Source organism: Vanessa tameamea, chromosome Z, assembly GCF_037043105.1.
Source record: "Vanessa tameamea isolate UH-Manoa-2023 chromosome Z, ilVanTame1 primary haplotype, whole genome shotgun sequence".
Classification (NCBI taxonomy): domain Eukaryota; kingdom Metazoa; phylum Arthropoda; class Insecta; order Lepidoptera; family Nymphalidae; genus Vanessa; species Vanessa tameamea.
The window spans coordinates 2,430,534-2,448,900 of NC_087341.1; the positions used below are offsets into that span (position 1 = coordinate 2,430,534).

Consider the following 18,367-nt stretch of genomic DNA (forward strand, 5'->3'; position numbering starts at 1 on the left):
CTGTGATAGTCTTAAATTCAATATCTTGGATGATTTTTGTATTAGGATACATTTTAAGCTTGGATACAAGGATGTTATGTCTCTTGTGCATGTTTACTCACCCTTCAAACCGGAACATAACAATATTAAGTATTGAGGTGTTACGGGCTTGCATAAAGCCTACCAAGTGATATTCATAGTTGCATATTTATAGTATAACTGGTATTTAAAAAAAAAGTGTCTTGAATACATTTTTAATTTTGGAATTATATCCAAAGGCGTGACGCTTCAGTACATTGTCAGCTTATTCTGTTCAAAGTTTAGTACTGTAACATGCTAAAGGACTACCTTCGAAAAATTTTAAAAATATTTTAGTATTTTCAAATATCTCCAAGTTTGTTAGCGAACTCGTATTAATGAAATGTTTTTTATTATTAGCGAAAATAAATCGTTATTTATATTTTTGATAATTTAAAATAATAAATAAAATAAAATTATCATTATTAAATAATAATTTTATTTCTGCTCATTAATTTTACCAAGTTATTGTATTTAAGACAAAACGATCAGAACAATAGCATCTTATAACGTTTATCTTTAAACTTATTAACATAAAACCATTACGTTAAAACATTGTTATAGTTTCAAATATACTATACGATTTTTAATCTGTGGCCAAACAAGTGGGCTTTAATAAGCCCCCTCTATTTATCCTCTTCCAGAAGAACCAGATCGTCAGCCACGACGTCGGATACATGAAGGTATATAATCCAGTACATAAGATTAAAGCAGACGAAGCAGACGGGAAATACTATGCGCGAGTATTTGTCGATATCGGATGGCGTCATGCCCAACAGCTTGCTTATGTCCTGAAATTAAGCACGTGACCATTAACTGGTATAATAAAATAGGGTGGCTGCCATAAATAAGTACATTCGCGTTTATAAATCATTTGATAACATCAGTTAGTTTTAACACGAAACCAATTATGGAAGTAACCTTCGTCATAGTAACAAGTAAGTCCTATTACAATTTAGTACTTAAGTAATTCGAGACCCTTTCGCGTGAATATATTATATGAAATAATATGGACTTAAATAATTTATTTTATCGGAAGCAACACGCAACAGTTAGTTCGCAGACCATTACACAAACGCAAGCATAAATGATCGCCCAGCAAATTATTTATAAGAGTAAGAAAACCTTGTTAAGGATTAGCGAATTTTACCTTTCCCGGGTGGATAAGATGAGAAGGGGGCCCAGGATTGTCTTCCTCTGCACCTCTGCCGCCATTAATGGTATTTTCCAGAGTTCCCCCCTTTGAGTGAGCTTTTGGGTCATGTACCTTGAATCGGACTTCCTGTAAAGTTAAAATGTTAATTCAAATAAAATGTTATCGCTCCGGTTTTACACGGGTGCATTTATTAATAAATAAAATGAGTAATAGGGATATTTATTTTACAACGCTCCTCTATTTATTAACTTATATAATTGTCAAGATCAAAATATTATTGTTACAGTCAAGTTACCGACCACCTGTTTAACAGAAAACGTTTTTTTTCACGTAATATGGAATCAGTGATATCTTCTAAAGTATTAATTCAAAGTGTAAATGTCCAACTTTAATTGACCAAGGTAACATATATCTGGTAAAATAAGGATTAATAATGAGTTAGAGAAAAATACTTCATAAATAACCTTTAGATAAACTCACTCTTCAAACTGGAACAAAACAATATTAAGTGCATTGCTGTGCACCAGCAAGAGTAGGAATAGAATTGATATAAATGAGAATTATTCCTTTTTCGACTTACTGATGGTCTTGGTGGAGGACACCTTCCCAAAGTTCCCATCTTAGATAGGGTATGAGAATCTCCAACTGAAGGACAATCCACGGGCATTTTTTTGTTCTCCGAAGCAATTTTCTGAATGGCTACAAATCTTTGTTTCCTCATCTGAATCCTCTTTGCCATATATCCAACCGTTGCGTATTCTGTAAAAATGTAGAACTCCGTTCATATTAAAGAGTTCCATTACATATAATTTTTCTTCGCCTTAAATTATTATTATATACATTATTCGCTTTGCTGCTATGAAATAACGCACATTTTCATATTGGCACATTGCTATATTGACATAAAAATTGAATGTATACAAACATTCGCTTAGCAAAAGTATTCAGTGAAATAATTACCCAGTAAACTGGCGAAGACCATCACGAAGCAAGTGCCAAGGTAAACGTCGATCGATTTTACGTAAGAGATTTTAGGTAAAGCAGCGTTTGTTGAGGACATAAGAGTAGTCATCGTCAAGACAGTTGTCACGCCCAAAGCAACTCGAGCGGGAGTCGCATTCCGGTTCAACCAGAAAGATACCCAGGATATAATGACAATCAAACCAGATGGTATATATATTTGAATCAGATAGTATCCCATAGAACGAACAAATTGTATTTCACAAGCCAGTCTCGAGTAATTTCCTGTAAAATTATTCATATTTTTTAATTTTCTGGCAAAAAATGCTTAAATAACAATATTTTGTAAACTTATCAGTGAATCGTTTTAACTAGTACTTCTAAACAACTCAATACGTGTAGGACAACAAATTTTAAATTTACTTGTGAAAGGATTTTTATTTAGTGTTAATTAATTAATTATTAATAGGGAATCACTTATAATAAATTGACATTACTAAAACAAACAACTCAGTGTTGTTAGTGCAAAAATACAAAAGCAGGACGTGAAAAGAATCGTGGCTGTTTATGTTCAGTGTTTCACGTTTTGTAAATTTGTATTAAGTTTTTCAGTCGCCTACTTTTTGACTTCCCCGTTTATAGTACCTGTTGTGAGTGAGATCTCCATGGCTCGCTGACGATGGCCGAGCACCTTGAACTGTGGTAGCGACACCTCGCTCGATACACCAACAGAATTGGGCCCCTCGTTCCATTTGTATCGGATGTCCCGCATGGTGTAGCCGACTGTGCGCAGCGGATACATAAATGAAAAAAACCCCAGGCCCATCGCAATGGGTTTTGTAACTCGAGTCGTTATTCGGTCGGGGTAAGAGCGGGGAGTCGCGAGCTCGGCGTCGCGCGTCTTGTCGTGCGGTTGTCATGTCGTATTTAGCGTGTGTGCTAGTGTCGCGGGTCGAACGTCTGCACACGGGCTGAGGGAGACGGGGTCGGATGCAGAGCATGGATGGACAATGCTTGGACAGCAGGCATTGCAAATTATTTACCTGTAGTGAGAGTTACAACGGTTGCGCTCTGGCGATGTCCCAGCACTCGAAATTGGGGTAGTTGCACCTCATTGCTCATGCCGACACTCAATAGCCCGTCCTTCCAGTGATACCGAATGTCTCTCATTGTGTATCCGACTCCGGAGACATGCCAAACACACAAAACGCTATCACTTACGCTGAGAAGCATCGCGTACCCTCACGCGGCTGGTGTCGGTGGGACTCGCGGGATCATAGGGCGAGACTTATTGAGCTGAACCGAGTTGAGTTTATAATATAGCTTCCAAACTCGAATCGGCTCGGTATGGATGATAGAAAAATATAAATCTACTAGTTCTATCTATAGGTGTCATAACACAAAAGAAAAATTCTAATATTAAAAATAGGTGTTAAATCTTATAAACATATAATATCGAGAAAATAAAGCAGTCAGATGTGAGAGGCATGCAAGGAAGATCGGTCAGTGTACTGTGATAAAAAGCGTGCGTAAAGCGATGTTTTGCGGTGCGTGTCGCGTGTTGCGTGGAAGGGATTTCTGGCGGGTGCGGATGGTGAGGAGTGCGGGGGTGCGGGGGTGCGCGGGTGCGCGGGTATAGTAGGGTCGGTCGCGTGCGTTCCGCGTCTGCGGCACGGCTCTCGGTGGTTGAGCAGACCCCGCGGTTGCCGTACCCCGCCTCCTTCGGCCCGCTCAGCTATCGCAGCGTCGATGTCTTGATATCAGTTCTTTCGCTTAATGCACGTGAGGACAAAGGCTTACTATTTTACGAGTCTGCCTTCTGCGGGTGCTGTATGCGAGAAGGAGACATTCCAATTTATGAGAACACGAGGGTAATCACAGCACGTGTCGACGATTAGGTTGTACGCTTGTGCTCACAGGGTATCCCTGAGTAGCATCTGTGATACAAGAAAGTGGTCACAACACAATATCGGTAAGCCTAGTGATAATTTGCATTGTGGTAAGAATCAAATCAATGATTGCTTTAGGTGAACACACACGCATCTCTTAAATAGAATTAATTATTATTTTTCTATCATCATAAATTCTCTTTAGCCTCGCATTTCGAACGAGTTTTCAAATATTATTTAAACGTTCTGATTTAATTTACACGCGACGGAGACTCCACAGCCTTACATTAGTTAATATTAGACATTTGCACGATACATATTATATTAAGCGTGTTATTAATCACTTTTATTGAACAGCATATATAAAAATACGATAACAAACATTAAAAAATCACAGTATATATTAAATTTAATAAATATTGTGTTATTTATATAATTAATATGGTTTTTGTTGCATATTATACACAATATCATAGTTATTCAAACTATTGTCCAAATACTTACAACTCTCGATTTCAATATGGCAAAGCTGCCGATCCATTGGGAAATATTGAAGATTCATTGGGCATGAAGCGGTGATAGTTAATCTGAAAGAAAAATCAAATCGAATGATATAAAAAATATTTTATTAACTTTTCAGCATAAAATTCTTCACTTTCCAATAAAATTAATACGTAAATTAATTGCCGTCATCTACACTTTTGTCAAATAAAAAACCGCGATAAACATAAAAACAAAAGCTGGTATATTCAAGTAATAAAAAAAAGAACATAAAAACCACAAGATAAAAAATTAAACATTTTAAACAAATGCTATCTACAACTATTTTGATTTGTTTGAATACTAAATTATTTTTGAAGAATCTACGAACACGTACGACTGAACTGGTTTCTTAGTGGAGTTGGCATATCGTATCGAAGCACTGATGGATCGGTCCGAGGTATACGCACGCTTTTTATCGTTGTTTTATATTAATAGCGTATTTTCAAGCCGCTAATTGCTAATGCTAATTGATTAAATATACTTGTTATTTATTTTATAAATAGACGTTATATTAATATATTGAAATTAATCCATTAATCTGTTTTAAACAAAGTGAATTATTAGCCGACCTGATGTATTTACAGGCTTGTTTGTATGTAAGTGTATTTAATTTTATATCGAATACAAAATGAGACAAACCGCAACCTGGTTTAACAGCACTTCATATTTATTGTATTACATATTATTATGAGAATATTTAATGTAATTAAATATATCTGCGCACATATTAATATTTAGTAATATATTATAACGTATGTTATTTTTTAATAAAATATTATTGAGTTAAAATTTTATTCAATACTGCTAGTATTTTGACATCATTTCAAGTGTGTTTATGCGATAATTTAAAATTCGTTTGTGATATTTTTTAGAGAATATTTAATATAATTAAGTTCGATATTACCTGATGCTTCTAGTGATAGACCCTGAATAATGTATACGAATAAATTCGTTGCTGGTAGTCGCAATGTGGAAATACGATTGCTTTTCATTTACGAAGAACGTATCTGGTACCCATATGTTCTTTATAAATTCGGAGCCAACCGATAATGTCTCAACACCAGGTCTCTTTTTGTATGCCAATCTAGGGTCAGTCCAAAATTGTCTGAAGTAAAAATCCAGCGTGAAATCCTGAAGGAAAAATACACAAACGTGATATAAATCGTTGAAAATAAATAAATAATGAAAATGTTATTAGTACATAGCGATCAAAACACAGATCTCACTGATTAATGTAATTGATTAATGATATTTCAATGATAGGATAATTAAAGTATCTGATGTGAGAACTATGAATTTAGTAGCGACAGTTATAATGGGTTGAATAATATAAAATTAATATATATAATATAAAAACATCTAACACTTGCATGCTTTGATTTGGTAGCTGATACCCTACGTGAACCAGTAAAGAGCATTTGTGGGTTTGCTAATACCGTCAAATCTAAAAACAATCCCGATGCTAGTGTTGGAACTTCAGTAGATATTTTACAATTAATACAAAAACACGCACCTCGTATAGTCTTACTACATTGAATTGACAAATTGAGCGAAGCTTGGAACGATAAAAAAGTGCAGTGTTGTGTGTGACACGAAGCCTAAGTAAAATTGGTGTGGTCTAATAATGAAATGGGTGCTTGGTGGTGGGATAGGGCGAGGTGAGTGGGCGGTGGCGCAGGCACCCACGGCTCGATAAAGGTTATCTCTTAATCGAAGCTAACAAGCCGACAAATACACAAATTGCCACGTGTAAATAATTGGATAATGTTTGAAGAATAAAATATCATTTATTGGTGATATCGGCTTATTGAGATTTATGTAACAAAATAGACAACCTCTCCATGGCCATGGGTCACGTCTTACTGTGACCTTCTGAGCTTTGATTTGGTTTCCACTTCGGGGTCTTTACCCAAACGCCTAGCAGCTCGTAAAATTCCATATTTTGGAAGACCGGATAAAGTGGATTTACGAGTATTATTGTTAGTATCTACATTAAACTAATATACAAAATATTAAAATTAATTTAAGCGAATAGAAAAATTAGGACTATATCAACCGGTGTTCCAAATTACTTGAGAGCGTGAAAGGTAACGAATATTTAGGCAATTTCAGTAGATACACACATACGTACATACACATCAAACTACGAAATGAGTTACGAAGAATTAAACAGTCGTCGCAAATCCATAGAGTATCTTTCGTTTGCACCGATGTTGTATTAAAGTTATTGGTGCATTGCTGTAGTAGATACAAAAAGCTATTTACGAACGAAGTGTTGATGTTACTTTAGTATTAAAACTTTAAATTTATTTTAACGCGTTATAGAATGATAAAATCGTTACCTTAAGCGTTCCGTACCTAAAGCCTGTTTAAGAATCTAGCTTAATGTTGTACTTTAAGCTACATTCTTAACCTTATAACCTTAAGCTTAATGTATAATCTGAGGACCACCATCACCACTTCGCGTTAAATAGATTGATTTGTCTTTGGAATTACGAATACTGCTGGACACACAACCTGATAACTTGTAAGGTTAAAACGGATTGCTGTTCTTATTATGACGTCATAAAGCAATTTTTGCTTAACACAAGTTATAGGGTCTGGGGACACACAATAAGAAAGCAGGTTGGCTGACAAAGGGCGTTTGCTCCACGAAACGCGGACATGCTCGCAGCCTCGTATCTGGGGCTGCTCGGTCGCAGCGGCCGTGGCCGGAGAGACCGAGTCAAGCGTGAGCTGACAGTGGCGAGTACCATGAGCACTTCGGAGACGGAGCTGATAGAGAGCACATACATGGTGACGCCCACCTCCACTGGCGGACCTGCAATCAAGCCCAATTGTGAGTCGCGCGCGCGCCTCGCGCCGTGAAAACCAAACCAGAGGACAATGACGTGCCCCATTGCCGGAGCGGGGCGAGAGGCGCGGGTTGCGTGCGGAAAGGAACGCGTCGATATCGCGTCGATGCGATCGCAACCTGGTCGTGATCGCATCGTACCGCGCCTATAGCGATCGAACCGTGGACACGGGTGCTACGATGAACGGTAATGCTGGTGATTATACTAAAGGACAAATTTTGCTATGTATGCGCTGTGTCTTTAATATTGCTTTGAGTATGAGATACCATTTTCACTTCAGAGAGAGAGCTGATGGAGAGCACGTACATGGTAACCCCCACTTCCACGGGTGGTCCTGAAAACGACACAATACACACATGACAAGTGGTTCTGTCGGGTGGACGTCGCTATAATTTCCGTGACTGACGAATAAACTAGATGTTATTGTATTTTTGTTGTATCGGTTCGAATTATATCTAATATTACTGATGTAAAATAACTAAAGGAAGAAGTTTCAAATTTGATCTTATTTTTAAACAGAAATTCGTACACGGTATATTAAAGTTAGCTTATCATTGATTATTATTGTGATAATTACAGATGATGTTAGTCAGCGTAAATTGCTAATGATTTATGAAAACGGATACCTTCGTGCACGTAGCTTAAACAAAGACTAGACTGAAATTAATTGGACCGAATTCACTCTACGAAAATTGTGAAAATTAAATGAAATTCGAATTTCAAATTTGTTTATTTGATTATTAAAACGATGCCAGTTCCAAACGGAATATAAATTGAAATTAATTCAGATTTTCTCTTATTACGTTTTATAAAAAATCTTATCTGTTTTTTTATATCTTTTACTATTTCTGAGTTGTTTATATAAATGTGAATAATAAATTATTTAAAACAATAGCCTACACTAACAATGTTCAAAAGACAACGGCACCTTTTGTATATTTTAGGCTGCACTGAGACTATAAACGAGTTAACTAATTACTTTTTGAGCTGCTTTTTCATTTTATAGTCGAATAATATGTTTTGCATAATGGCCTACCGTTTTAAAGCATGATGTTATATTGTTGTGTAAGAAGAAAAGATTTTATAATGAATGTAATTGAAATTAATAATAAATTTGAATAGACATAAAGAAGATAAAAAAAAAAAAATAGGTACGGCGAACATGAAACGCACGACAAACAAACCCGTACACCGCATTTTAAAAAATCAAGGTTTATATTAAAGAGCCGAAAATTTGAAAGATAAACTAACTACGTATTGCAGGTAATTTAATTGGTGCTCATATTTTAAGAGACTGAGTAACAAAGAAAATGATGTCGTTTCTATATCTATATAATAAATTATATATGTATATAACTTATGAGATTAGTTGGAGCCTTAATTGCAAGTGTGGGCATTTTAGTCACGATGCAAATGAAACTCCAAGAGATATTAAAAGTGAAATTACGTTTAAGAATGTAATCAACAGTTTCAGAGATGATTTTTATTAAATTATATATATCATATATTGTAACTGGTTAGATGAGTCGAGATGGCCCAGTGGTTAGAATGCGTGCATCTTAACCGATGATTTCGGGTTCAAACCCAGGCAGGGACCACTGAATTTCCACGTGCTTAATTTGTGTTTATAATTCATCTCGTGCTCGGCGGTGAAGGAAAACATCGTGAAGAAACCTGCATGTGTCTAATTTCAACGATATTCTGCCACATGTGTATTCCACCAACCCGCATTGGAGCAGCGTGGTGGAATATGCTGTAAACCTTCTCCTCAAAGGGAGAGGGGGCCTTTAGCCCAGCAGTGGGAAATTTACAGGCTACTAATGAAAAAAACTGGTTAGATATCGTGAAGCATCATCATCATCGTCTATTCCCGCAAGGTAATGATCGGCTGGGCTTTGGTTTAGAGAATCGGTGGTCGATTATGAGAATGATATATTTAAACATATGTTCCATATTAATAATTCGTAGTAAATTCAAGTCTGGTTAAAAAATCTCAATGATAAATGTTCTCACGAAGCCGAATTAGTCTCTAAATGAGGTAAATTATAAGGTAGCTGATTGTGATATTATATTATTGCTTCGGGCGCCGTTTACTAATAAATATCGAAATTGTTTAAATTAGTCTCTGATCCAATAAGCAAAAGCTCGTATGGGCTCGTGAAGAATTTTAAGTTTAGAAAACATTCCAAATAAATTATGTAAAATTCATGTTTAATTTTTAAAAGAATAATATTTTAATGTGGCAATTTTTTGTACCTAAATTATTGAAAAATACATACCTTCAAAATCCGTGTGATCACTTCAAACACACATTTAAAATATACAGTGGAAAGTTATAATTGGACATTTATCGTTAACAAAAAATATAATACTAAAAATAAATAACTCTCAATGATAAAAAAAGTCCAACGATCTTCGTATTTCAATTTTGAAAATAGAATGAAATTGTAATCTAAATAAGAAATGGTATATTGAAAAGCAAGAACAGTATTAACTATTTGTGTGACGAGACTTAAATAGTTTCTTTATTTTAATGAATTGTCATTCTGATAGCGGAGACGGTACCAAGTTATTGTTATTTCAAACATTCGGTCTCTATCGTATTTTATTTTTAAATGAATCGTATCGCTAGGTATTGTATTAAATATTAAAAGGGTCGAAGTAGATGACCGACGCAAGGGAAATAAACCCTCATCGCTATAAAAAATATACACATAATTATATTTATCCGTACTGTACATGTTATGACATGTTTATACAGGTCCTTACTATTTCTTATATTTCAATGTCATTAAATATTAAATAAACTTGTAATTGAAATATGTAATCATTGAATTAAAAATATATTTAATAAGATACTGAATATTTTTGTAATGGGAAGTTACTTTTTGTTCGTCTGAAGCACGAAAATTTATTTTTAATTATTTTTTAATCTATTATCGTATTCATGATGATGTATAAAATATTATAGAATTTACTTATAGTGTTCTTATTTATTTCTTGTTACTAACCTCCATAGTTTGGTCTTACTCTTTTGTCGTAACTGATACTGAACGAGTCCAAAATAGCGGATATGTTGACATCACCAAACATTCCACCTCCTCCTGCGGCCCTGCAAAAATTAAAATTAATGAATTAATAAGCACTTATGAAACTACACCCTAATTATATTATAAATATTATTATTTTCGATTCACTAGTGCAACATTTTATGGGCCACCTAGTGATGAAAAAAGTACTGCTCTTTGACATCACATCTTGTGCTAGGAATGGTGACGTCACACCTAAAGGGGCTTGTAACGTCTTTACTCCTAGCACAAAATTTTAGCTTACAGTGAATAGGAGAATGAGTAATTCTTGAAAATGGGACATTGGTAGCATCCTTTAAAAAAATGAATCATCGACATGAGCAATCAAGAGTAAGGATCACTAACTAGCCTAACTAAATTGAAGCATCACGAGATTACGAAACGATCATCCTAATCATAATAGCGAAGAGCAAATTGTGTGTGCAGTGTGTAATTATGCACATGTATGCTTGCACATATATGGCTTGAAAACGGATTACAGGAGATGCGTGGAAGATACCGTTGACAAGGGCAATCCGATCCGATATTATACGATGATTCTATCATTAACATGTCGGTCGAATACCGTCTAATTTGAAGGAGCGATCTGAATCAATCATTCAATTATTCTATTATCTAAATTGATATGATTTTCCATTTTGCTCAGTATGAAACATTTAACGTTACGCATAGTATATTAATTCGTCGAAACTTTAGATATTTCGTCTAGTTTCAAAATGCATTTGACTTGAAGTTTTAAAATAATTTGAATATCTCGATCGGATAAGGAACGTTTAATATATTTTGCTCTTTGAATACCGATTTAATTTTGTATCGCTCGATTGCTTAAACGTCTGTTAAGTTTGGTAACAATTCTGTCAAACTTCAACAACAATGCGCTTTGAGTTCCAATTTTGATCTTCCTTCTATTTGTCCATTATAAAGTCAAATTACTGGCGCTTCGGAATTTAATATTTGATTTAACGCATGCAATTTTATTAGTTTTAGGCTTAACTAGATACGTATATACTTAAAAGGTAGACTTACGCCGTTATACGTAAAAGAGATTGCTTGTACTGAAATAGTCCAGCTTTTTTCACTTTACCGATTCGTACTATACAAACGTATACAAATTGTCTGATTTATTGATGACTCATTGTCGTCCGCGGCTTCGCTCGCGTTTTAGGGGTTGGTTGTCATGTGTCAGGCAAAAAAGTAGCCTATGTCCTTCCTTAGAGTTCAAGTTTGCTTCATATCAAATTTCGTCAAATTCAGTTCATTGATTTGGCAGTGATAGAGCGTCAGACAGACAGATAGAGTTACTTTCACATTTATAATATTAGTATAGATATAGATCAAACAACATCGCAATAATGATTATAACACAAACACAGCTTGAGTTTGTGTCATAAACATTACAAATTAATCGATAAACTAAACCAACAATACAACACTAAATGATTAGTTTGGAAGTACCAATATTCCTAGTAATCTTAATCGCATGATTTGGCGTTAGATATTTAATTTATTGATAAAAGCTTATAGACTACATGGCGTCAGAGCGATAATAGTTAAAGCGGGCTCAAGTGCACTTTCTTTTTCGATATCTTTATCCGATGGGACAATAAGTCCGAGATGATCTGAAATATTCAGCGACTTTGTAGCAGTGGCAGCTAGCAGTCACAAAATTTCAACAGAGTATCAAAGCATGTATGTTTTTTGACCATTGTCATTTACAATACTTGACAAAAAAATCCAAATTACTTTAATGGCTAGCCGCTTAAACAAATATACTACATATCGATAAAATTTCGTAATAAAACATTTTTGTACTAATAATACCTCGTGACGTGTTTGACGGTATTCATGAATAAACCTGTTGTCTTTAACGGTTTGTTGTAAAACTGATATCCGGTGAATAAATTGATCTTTGAAAAATGAAAAAAAAAAGTTTGGCGCATTTAAAATTTGCATTGATTGAGTCCATTGTTTTATTTAATCTCAATCGTTCCTTAAATTTCTAACAATTATTTTCAATCCAGTGAAATATATTATTGAAAGTCAAGATGATACGAGCTCAAGGTCCTTGAACTCTTAATGTTTTTTTTTAGCATCAGCAGCCTGCAAATTTCCTACTACTGGGCTAAGGCCTCCTCTCCCTTCGAGGAGAAGGTTTTTGAGCATATTCCTCCACGCTGCTCCAAAGCGGGTTGGTGGAATACACATGTGGCAGTTGTCGTTGAAATATGACACATGCAGGTTTCCTCACGATGTTTTCCTTTACCGCCGAGCACGAGATGAATTATAAACACAATGACAGTATAAAGGAAGTGATAGCAACGAAATTTGATGAGAAGAGGTTCTTGCTAACGTGATTGTATATTATATTATTGTTCTTTACTTTACTATAAAATATATGTAATAAGTCCAAACCATTAGTATATGACGATGATAACTTCACGTTTTCTTAACTTCAACTTTTTTATGACCTACTGTTTTCACTTCACTTCGCTTCTGATAATTTCAGATCATACCTTTATTTTAATATTGTAAAAGTTTTAAAAAAATTAAAGATTCTTTTTAGAACTGTGTCACAATGCAGTTATTTAAAAATAGATTTAATATTATTAATAGTGATACACACTTTAACATAATTTATTATTCAAAGGCAATTTGAGTCAGTTGCTTGGTGAAGTTGGAAGTTAGTTCGCTGTTTATTTTAATATTTGATACACTTATACCTAACTGATTAAATGATACAAAATTTGAAATGAGATACGAAAATAATAAATACAATTTGTTATTACATCTTAGATGTGATTTACATTTATTTTAGTAATAGAAGTTTTATTATTATTCTAGTGTAAGGGAATTCCTAACCGAACCAGGGTTGGCTTGGAAAGGAATTCCTCACTGGGAGCATTTAATTTAGCAGTTCAGATCCGAGCGTTATAGTCAGTGAGAAGAGAAAATTTTAATGCGGAACCTCGAAAAGTTCACCGAATCTAGAATAAGTCGCCACGCCAATATAATTTCATTTGTTTTAAAGTAATCGAAAAAATATGAATGCGCTCAATGTTACCGGTTCATCCGATATCGTAAAAAACATTCACATTAATGCAAGTGAATGCTGAAAAACGAATCTTTCATTGTTACATTACAGGCGAACGCTTGCCATTCAGTGAGGCGGTACTGTAATGTAATGCAAAAATCTGTAACAATACCTTGCCTTCGTTTTTACGAAGACCACTATTATGTAAAAATGAACAATATATTTGGAAAAAATATATAAAATTATTAATATAAATCCGAATTGTTTTTAATGTATATAATTCACACAATAAAAATAGTAACACTATTTTCCGGTTTAGATCAATTAATGTTGAATAGAGACTAAATTATCTTAAATGGACTTCCGAATTGTGGTTAAATTTTACCAATAGTATGCTGTTAAATAGTTCGACGCAATTCCCTTTAGAATCTGATGTTCAAATAATTGAGCGAAAATTCGGATTAACAGTTGGTTTTATGCTACCGTATTTGCTTTTCATTTAAGTGTAACAAATTATTTAATTTGTTTAACTGGGGATAAAATTGATAAACATTTTAATGAGTATTTTGCTAAGTAAGCTTTTATATAATTAATCAGCCTTACGTCCATTTTTAAAACGATATTACAGTGAAAATCAAACTATTATTTTGTTATTTTTATCACAGAGTGATCTGGTGGTCTCCTTCGTATAATGGGACTTTAATACCATTTAAATTACTGTAATAATCAATGGTCTGCCAAAGACGAAACTGCGATATTGTATATTCTGTAATAACACTGACTCAATCAGGAACGCAGCAATAGCTTGACATAAGATAAGTTAAAACGAATCGCTGCTTATTCTGCTGCATAAGTCACTGAAGGTACGACAAAAAATTTTCGCAATGCATTACTGACGTTTGATCGTAAGTAACACGCAGCATTAGTCAAAAAAGTCTTGTGTGAATTTAGATTTTTTTTATAGATTTTTTAACAATATTAACATGATATACAAACGTTATCATTCCTTATTCAAAAATAAAAAAATGCTTGCGAGAATCATTTGGAATTGCAATTCGCATTCGATTTTGCCACTGAAAATTGACAATCGAATCGCTTTGATAATAATTCGGCTACTCGTCGCTACAACGTCGTCTACTATTAGGTAGGTTACATGTACTTGGGATTTCAGATTCAATTCTTCAATTCCCTTTTATCAACGCTAGTAAATAATGACTATTCGAAAATATACACATATATTTAATCGATTATTTTAATTAAAAGTCAAAGGAAAAGAAGATATCATGGTTAATTATTATTTCGATTCCTATATGGCAAATAATTAAGGAGAATCTTGAAGTAATATTTTAATGACTTTAGATCTAAACGTGACGGAATAGACATAATTTTTTTATGATATCACCGGTCACCACCGCCCATAGAAAATGGCCCTGTAAGAAATATTAACCAATCCTTACATCGCCAATGTACCACCAATCTTGGGAACTAAGATGTTATGTCCCTTGTGTCTGTAGTTAGATTGGCTAACTTCCCCTTCAAACCGGAACATAACAACACTGGGCATTGCTGTTTGGCAGTAGAATAATAGAAGACATATTCTCACATTAAGAAGACATATTCTCACTGCCTTCTGATATGTGTTTTCTATAGATTGCATAACAATGGCTAAGGAAATACTTTCAGGAAAAATGGATCTATAAAACTCCCTAAGCGGCTCTTTCTCACGGAATTGGGCGTTCGGTATGGGAAACGGTTCCGGATGAATGTACCTTTAGATACTTGAAATGGGTAATCGGTTTTTTATGCAATTTAGAGTTCTCATTTTTAATAAGGAGTAGCAAGCAAATTACAACGACAAATTACGTAAGCTCTTTATGATATAATATAAGTACATTAAATTGTAAAAATACTTAACAAATAAAATTAAGTATTACTTAATAGAAAGCAATGCATAACTTAGCAGAGCGGTTAAAAGTGTCCGAGACTTTGACTAAAGTATGTGGAGCTTGAACAAGCATTTTCATTCCATGTTTGATTTTAGAACTACCACTTAACTTAAACAATTATTTTCATTACACTATTAGAAAATTAAGAGGCATTTATAAATAAAATTAAACGAACTTTAAATATAAGTAACAAGGCCGTTGCGCTGAGCGTAAAATAAAAAAAAAAGTGTGAGAGATCTACGGAAATCAAAGAAATTAACAGTGTTGGTTTGTCATATATACATAATATGACTCTATCGTCTTATATATGTACATAATATGAGATTTTGTTTATTTTTAAATAAGGAGTGTTAATGTTTGTATACCATGTTAATATGTTAATGTTGATCGTGGTACGAGCACCATTTATGGTTTAATTAAATTGCAACATTCTATGGTACATTTGAAACTTTTTGATGCAGAAATATCATGTCTATTTTGTGTTGTCTTTTTTTATTGGTATTTATTTCAACTTTAAAATTTCAGCCTTCAATTAAATATGAATTTGAATAAATTGAAAATATGAATTACAAAGTAAAGTAAAGATTATCCTGCTCTCTAACACATGAATCCAACGTACGATGTTATATATAACATATTTAGATCAACTGAATGCCTACGTATACAAATATAATATGTTTACAAATACTTTATTCTGAATGCTAACATGATCAAGCGGTCTGCTTATGACGGGACTGTTCTGGTTTTAAATAATAATATGTTCCGCTGTCACAGAGTATAAATGACAGTTATACATTGAGGTTATTTTTTTGTATTATACGTGAAGTGTCTTTCGAAAGTTTTTCATCGCGATCAAATGAAATTATCAATTTGTAACAGTTGTTAAAACCATTTAGAAATACAAGTCACGTAATACATGGCGCTTAACCGATCTACCCCATTCACGCTGTCCCATTCTAACTCAATCTAAGGTATGTACCGTCTCACTCGTGCGGTTGTACCGCAATGAAGGAACGTGAAATGAAAGAATGAGATAAATATATACCATGCCGATGTGTTAAAACGGGATGTGTATAAATTGGATTGTGTGAAGTAAAGTCAACCTTTCATTTAACCAAGTCTGAAACGTCGCTTTGTATTTGCTCAGCAATCCCCCAGCGTTGAACAAACTCATATAAAATATTGCATTTTTTCCAGTGGGAATCGACATTTCAGGATTACGTTTTAAGAATAGTGGGATGAACCGCTTTTGTTCTGGTATGGAAATTCAGATAAAATATTCACTCATTTATATTGCCAGAATAAAAATAATTATTCGACTATGACGGTAAAACCAAGATATTTTTCCTTAAATTTAATCCATCGTTGGAAAATGGATCATTCATCATGAAGAGTCTTTTCAAGATGATTCCTTCATGTCGAGCCCGTGATAAATTATAAACACGTAATATTGAAACTTTGCTTGATTTAAAATTGACTAATATCCATCTCATCAATCAAATCGCATTGCGAATAAATCAATATCGAATATATCTTCGACAACATTTTTTTAAATTCCGCGTTAATATTACAAATAGATATATTTGGTTATATGGCATTTTCAAAGCCCGTCTGATTAGGTAACACCTACTTATCACATATAATATTATACCGCCAAACAGCAATACTTATTGCTGTTAAGTTCCAGTTTGAAGTTTGAGTGAGCTGCCAAGATTGGTGATCCATTGGCGATGTAAGGTTAATATTTCTGTGGGCGTTGGTAACCACTTACCCTCAGTTGGCCCATTGATCCGTCCCCTTACCTTATAGTAAAATAAAAAATAAATATAAATGCAAATATAATAATAATATTTTAAACGTGCTTCTAAACCAACACCAATATGCTCATTTTAAAATTAAAACCACTAAATGTTTTAATAAACTAAACTGTAATGAATTTTAGAGAAGAGCCCTTGTTTATTTTTATAGAATCGTAATTGCAATGCAAATTGCAATTATGATTCTATTGATAAAATGATGTTAACATTCTTGACACTTAACGCGCCTTGGATTTGTAGAGCAATTATAATTAAATTTACATTTATGCAAAATATTTACTCAACCATTTTAGCATAATAGTAACGTTAGTCACGTTACTGTAATTTACATGGAATCACAATGAATATTTAACGTTTTAACATGATAACATTTTAAACGAATTGTTTGTTGTTTTCAAACTATCAATAGAGTATTTTCAATTTGTCTTTTAACTTAGTAATGTATAAATAGATCCATTAGTATCGATATAATCATTGTTTTTTGTTTGTCCTATTGCGATTGGCGCCTTGTTTTCTTTTGTTATAAGATCAATTAATGTAATAATAGGAAAATTTAGGTCTTCATTTTTATATACGAAGGTTTTTGGTAAGGCCTTGTGCAAGCCCGTATGGTAGTTAGACCGGTTCCCTCGCCCTTAAAATCGAACCCACAGCATGACTTAGTATTGCTGTTGGCGGTAGAATATCTGATGAGTCGTCGTCTGATGGTCGACACTAACCCAGAGGGGCTTGCACAAAGCCCTACCATGCAGGAAAAAGTACCTCAAGTTCAGTTTGAAATGTAAAGGTAAGGCTATTAAGAGTATTATGTAACAGTAAATAAATCTGAAATCATTAATATTTTGACTCAAACATAATATTATTACATATTAATATAAGGTGAAATCAAAGCATTTCGGTGCATGTAAGTAGTTCTAGAAATTGTACTTTGTATTAGCGCATCTGACTAGGCTTAAATTTTACTCGTCGACGTGTAATGAACTTTACCTTGTTTGATGTATTTTGTTTCAAAGCTTGTTGCTAA

General features: G+C 33.8%; 1 protein-coding gene across 4 annotated transcripts in view; it reads right to left on the minus strand.

Moving 5' to 3' along the window:
* Positions 1-533: 533 nt before the first annotated feature.
* The window catches only part of LOC113403877 (gamma-aminobutyric acid receptor subunit beta), a 38,098-nt gene continuing 20,264 nt past the window's right edge, over positions 534-18,367 (minus strand). The window contains exons 2-10 of one of the 4 annotated variants that reach the window (XM_064220421.1): positions 10,472-10,572; positions 7,359-7,426; positions 5,510-5,736; positions 4,567-4,649; positions 3,217-3,354; positions 2,174-2,458; positions 1,794-1,972; positions 1,208-1,339; positions 534-848 (exon numbers count right to left, since the gene is read on the minus strand). In XM_064220421.1, coding sequence (XP_064076491.1) covers positions 684-848; positions 1,208-1,339; positions 1,794-1,972; positions 2,174-2,458; positions 3,217-3,354; positions 4,567-4,649; positions 5,510-5,736; positions 7,359-7,426; positions 10,472-10,572 — 1,378 coding nt within the window. In that variant the 3' untranslated portion in view covers positions 534-683. Of the gene's footprint in view, positions 849-1,207; positions 1,340-1,793; positions 1,973-2,173; positions 2,459-2,818; positions 2,957-3,216; positions 3,355-4,566; positions 4,650-5,509; positions 5,737-7,358; positions 7,427-7,726; positions 7,795-10,471; positions 10,573-18,367 lie in introns of all 4 variants that reach the window. The other 3 variants (XM_064220420.1, XM_026644501.2, XM_026644500.2) reach the window with 3 other exon arrangements.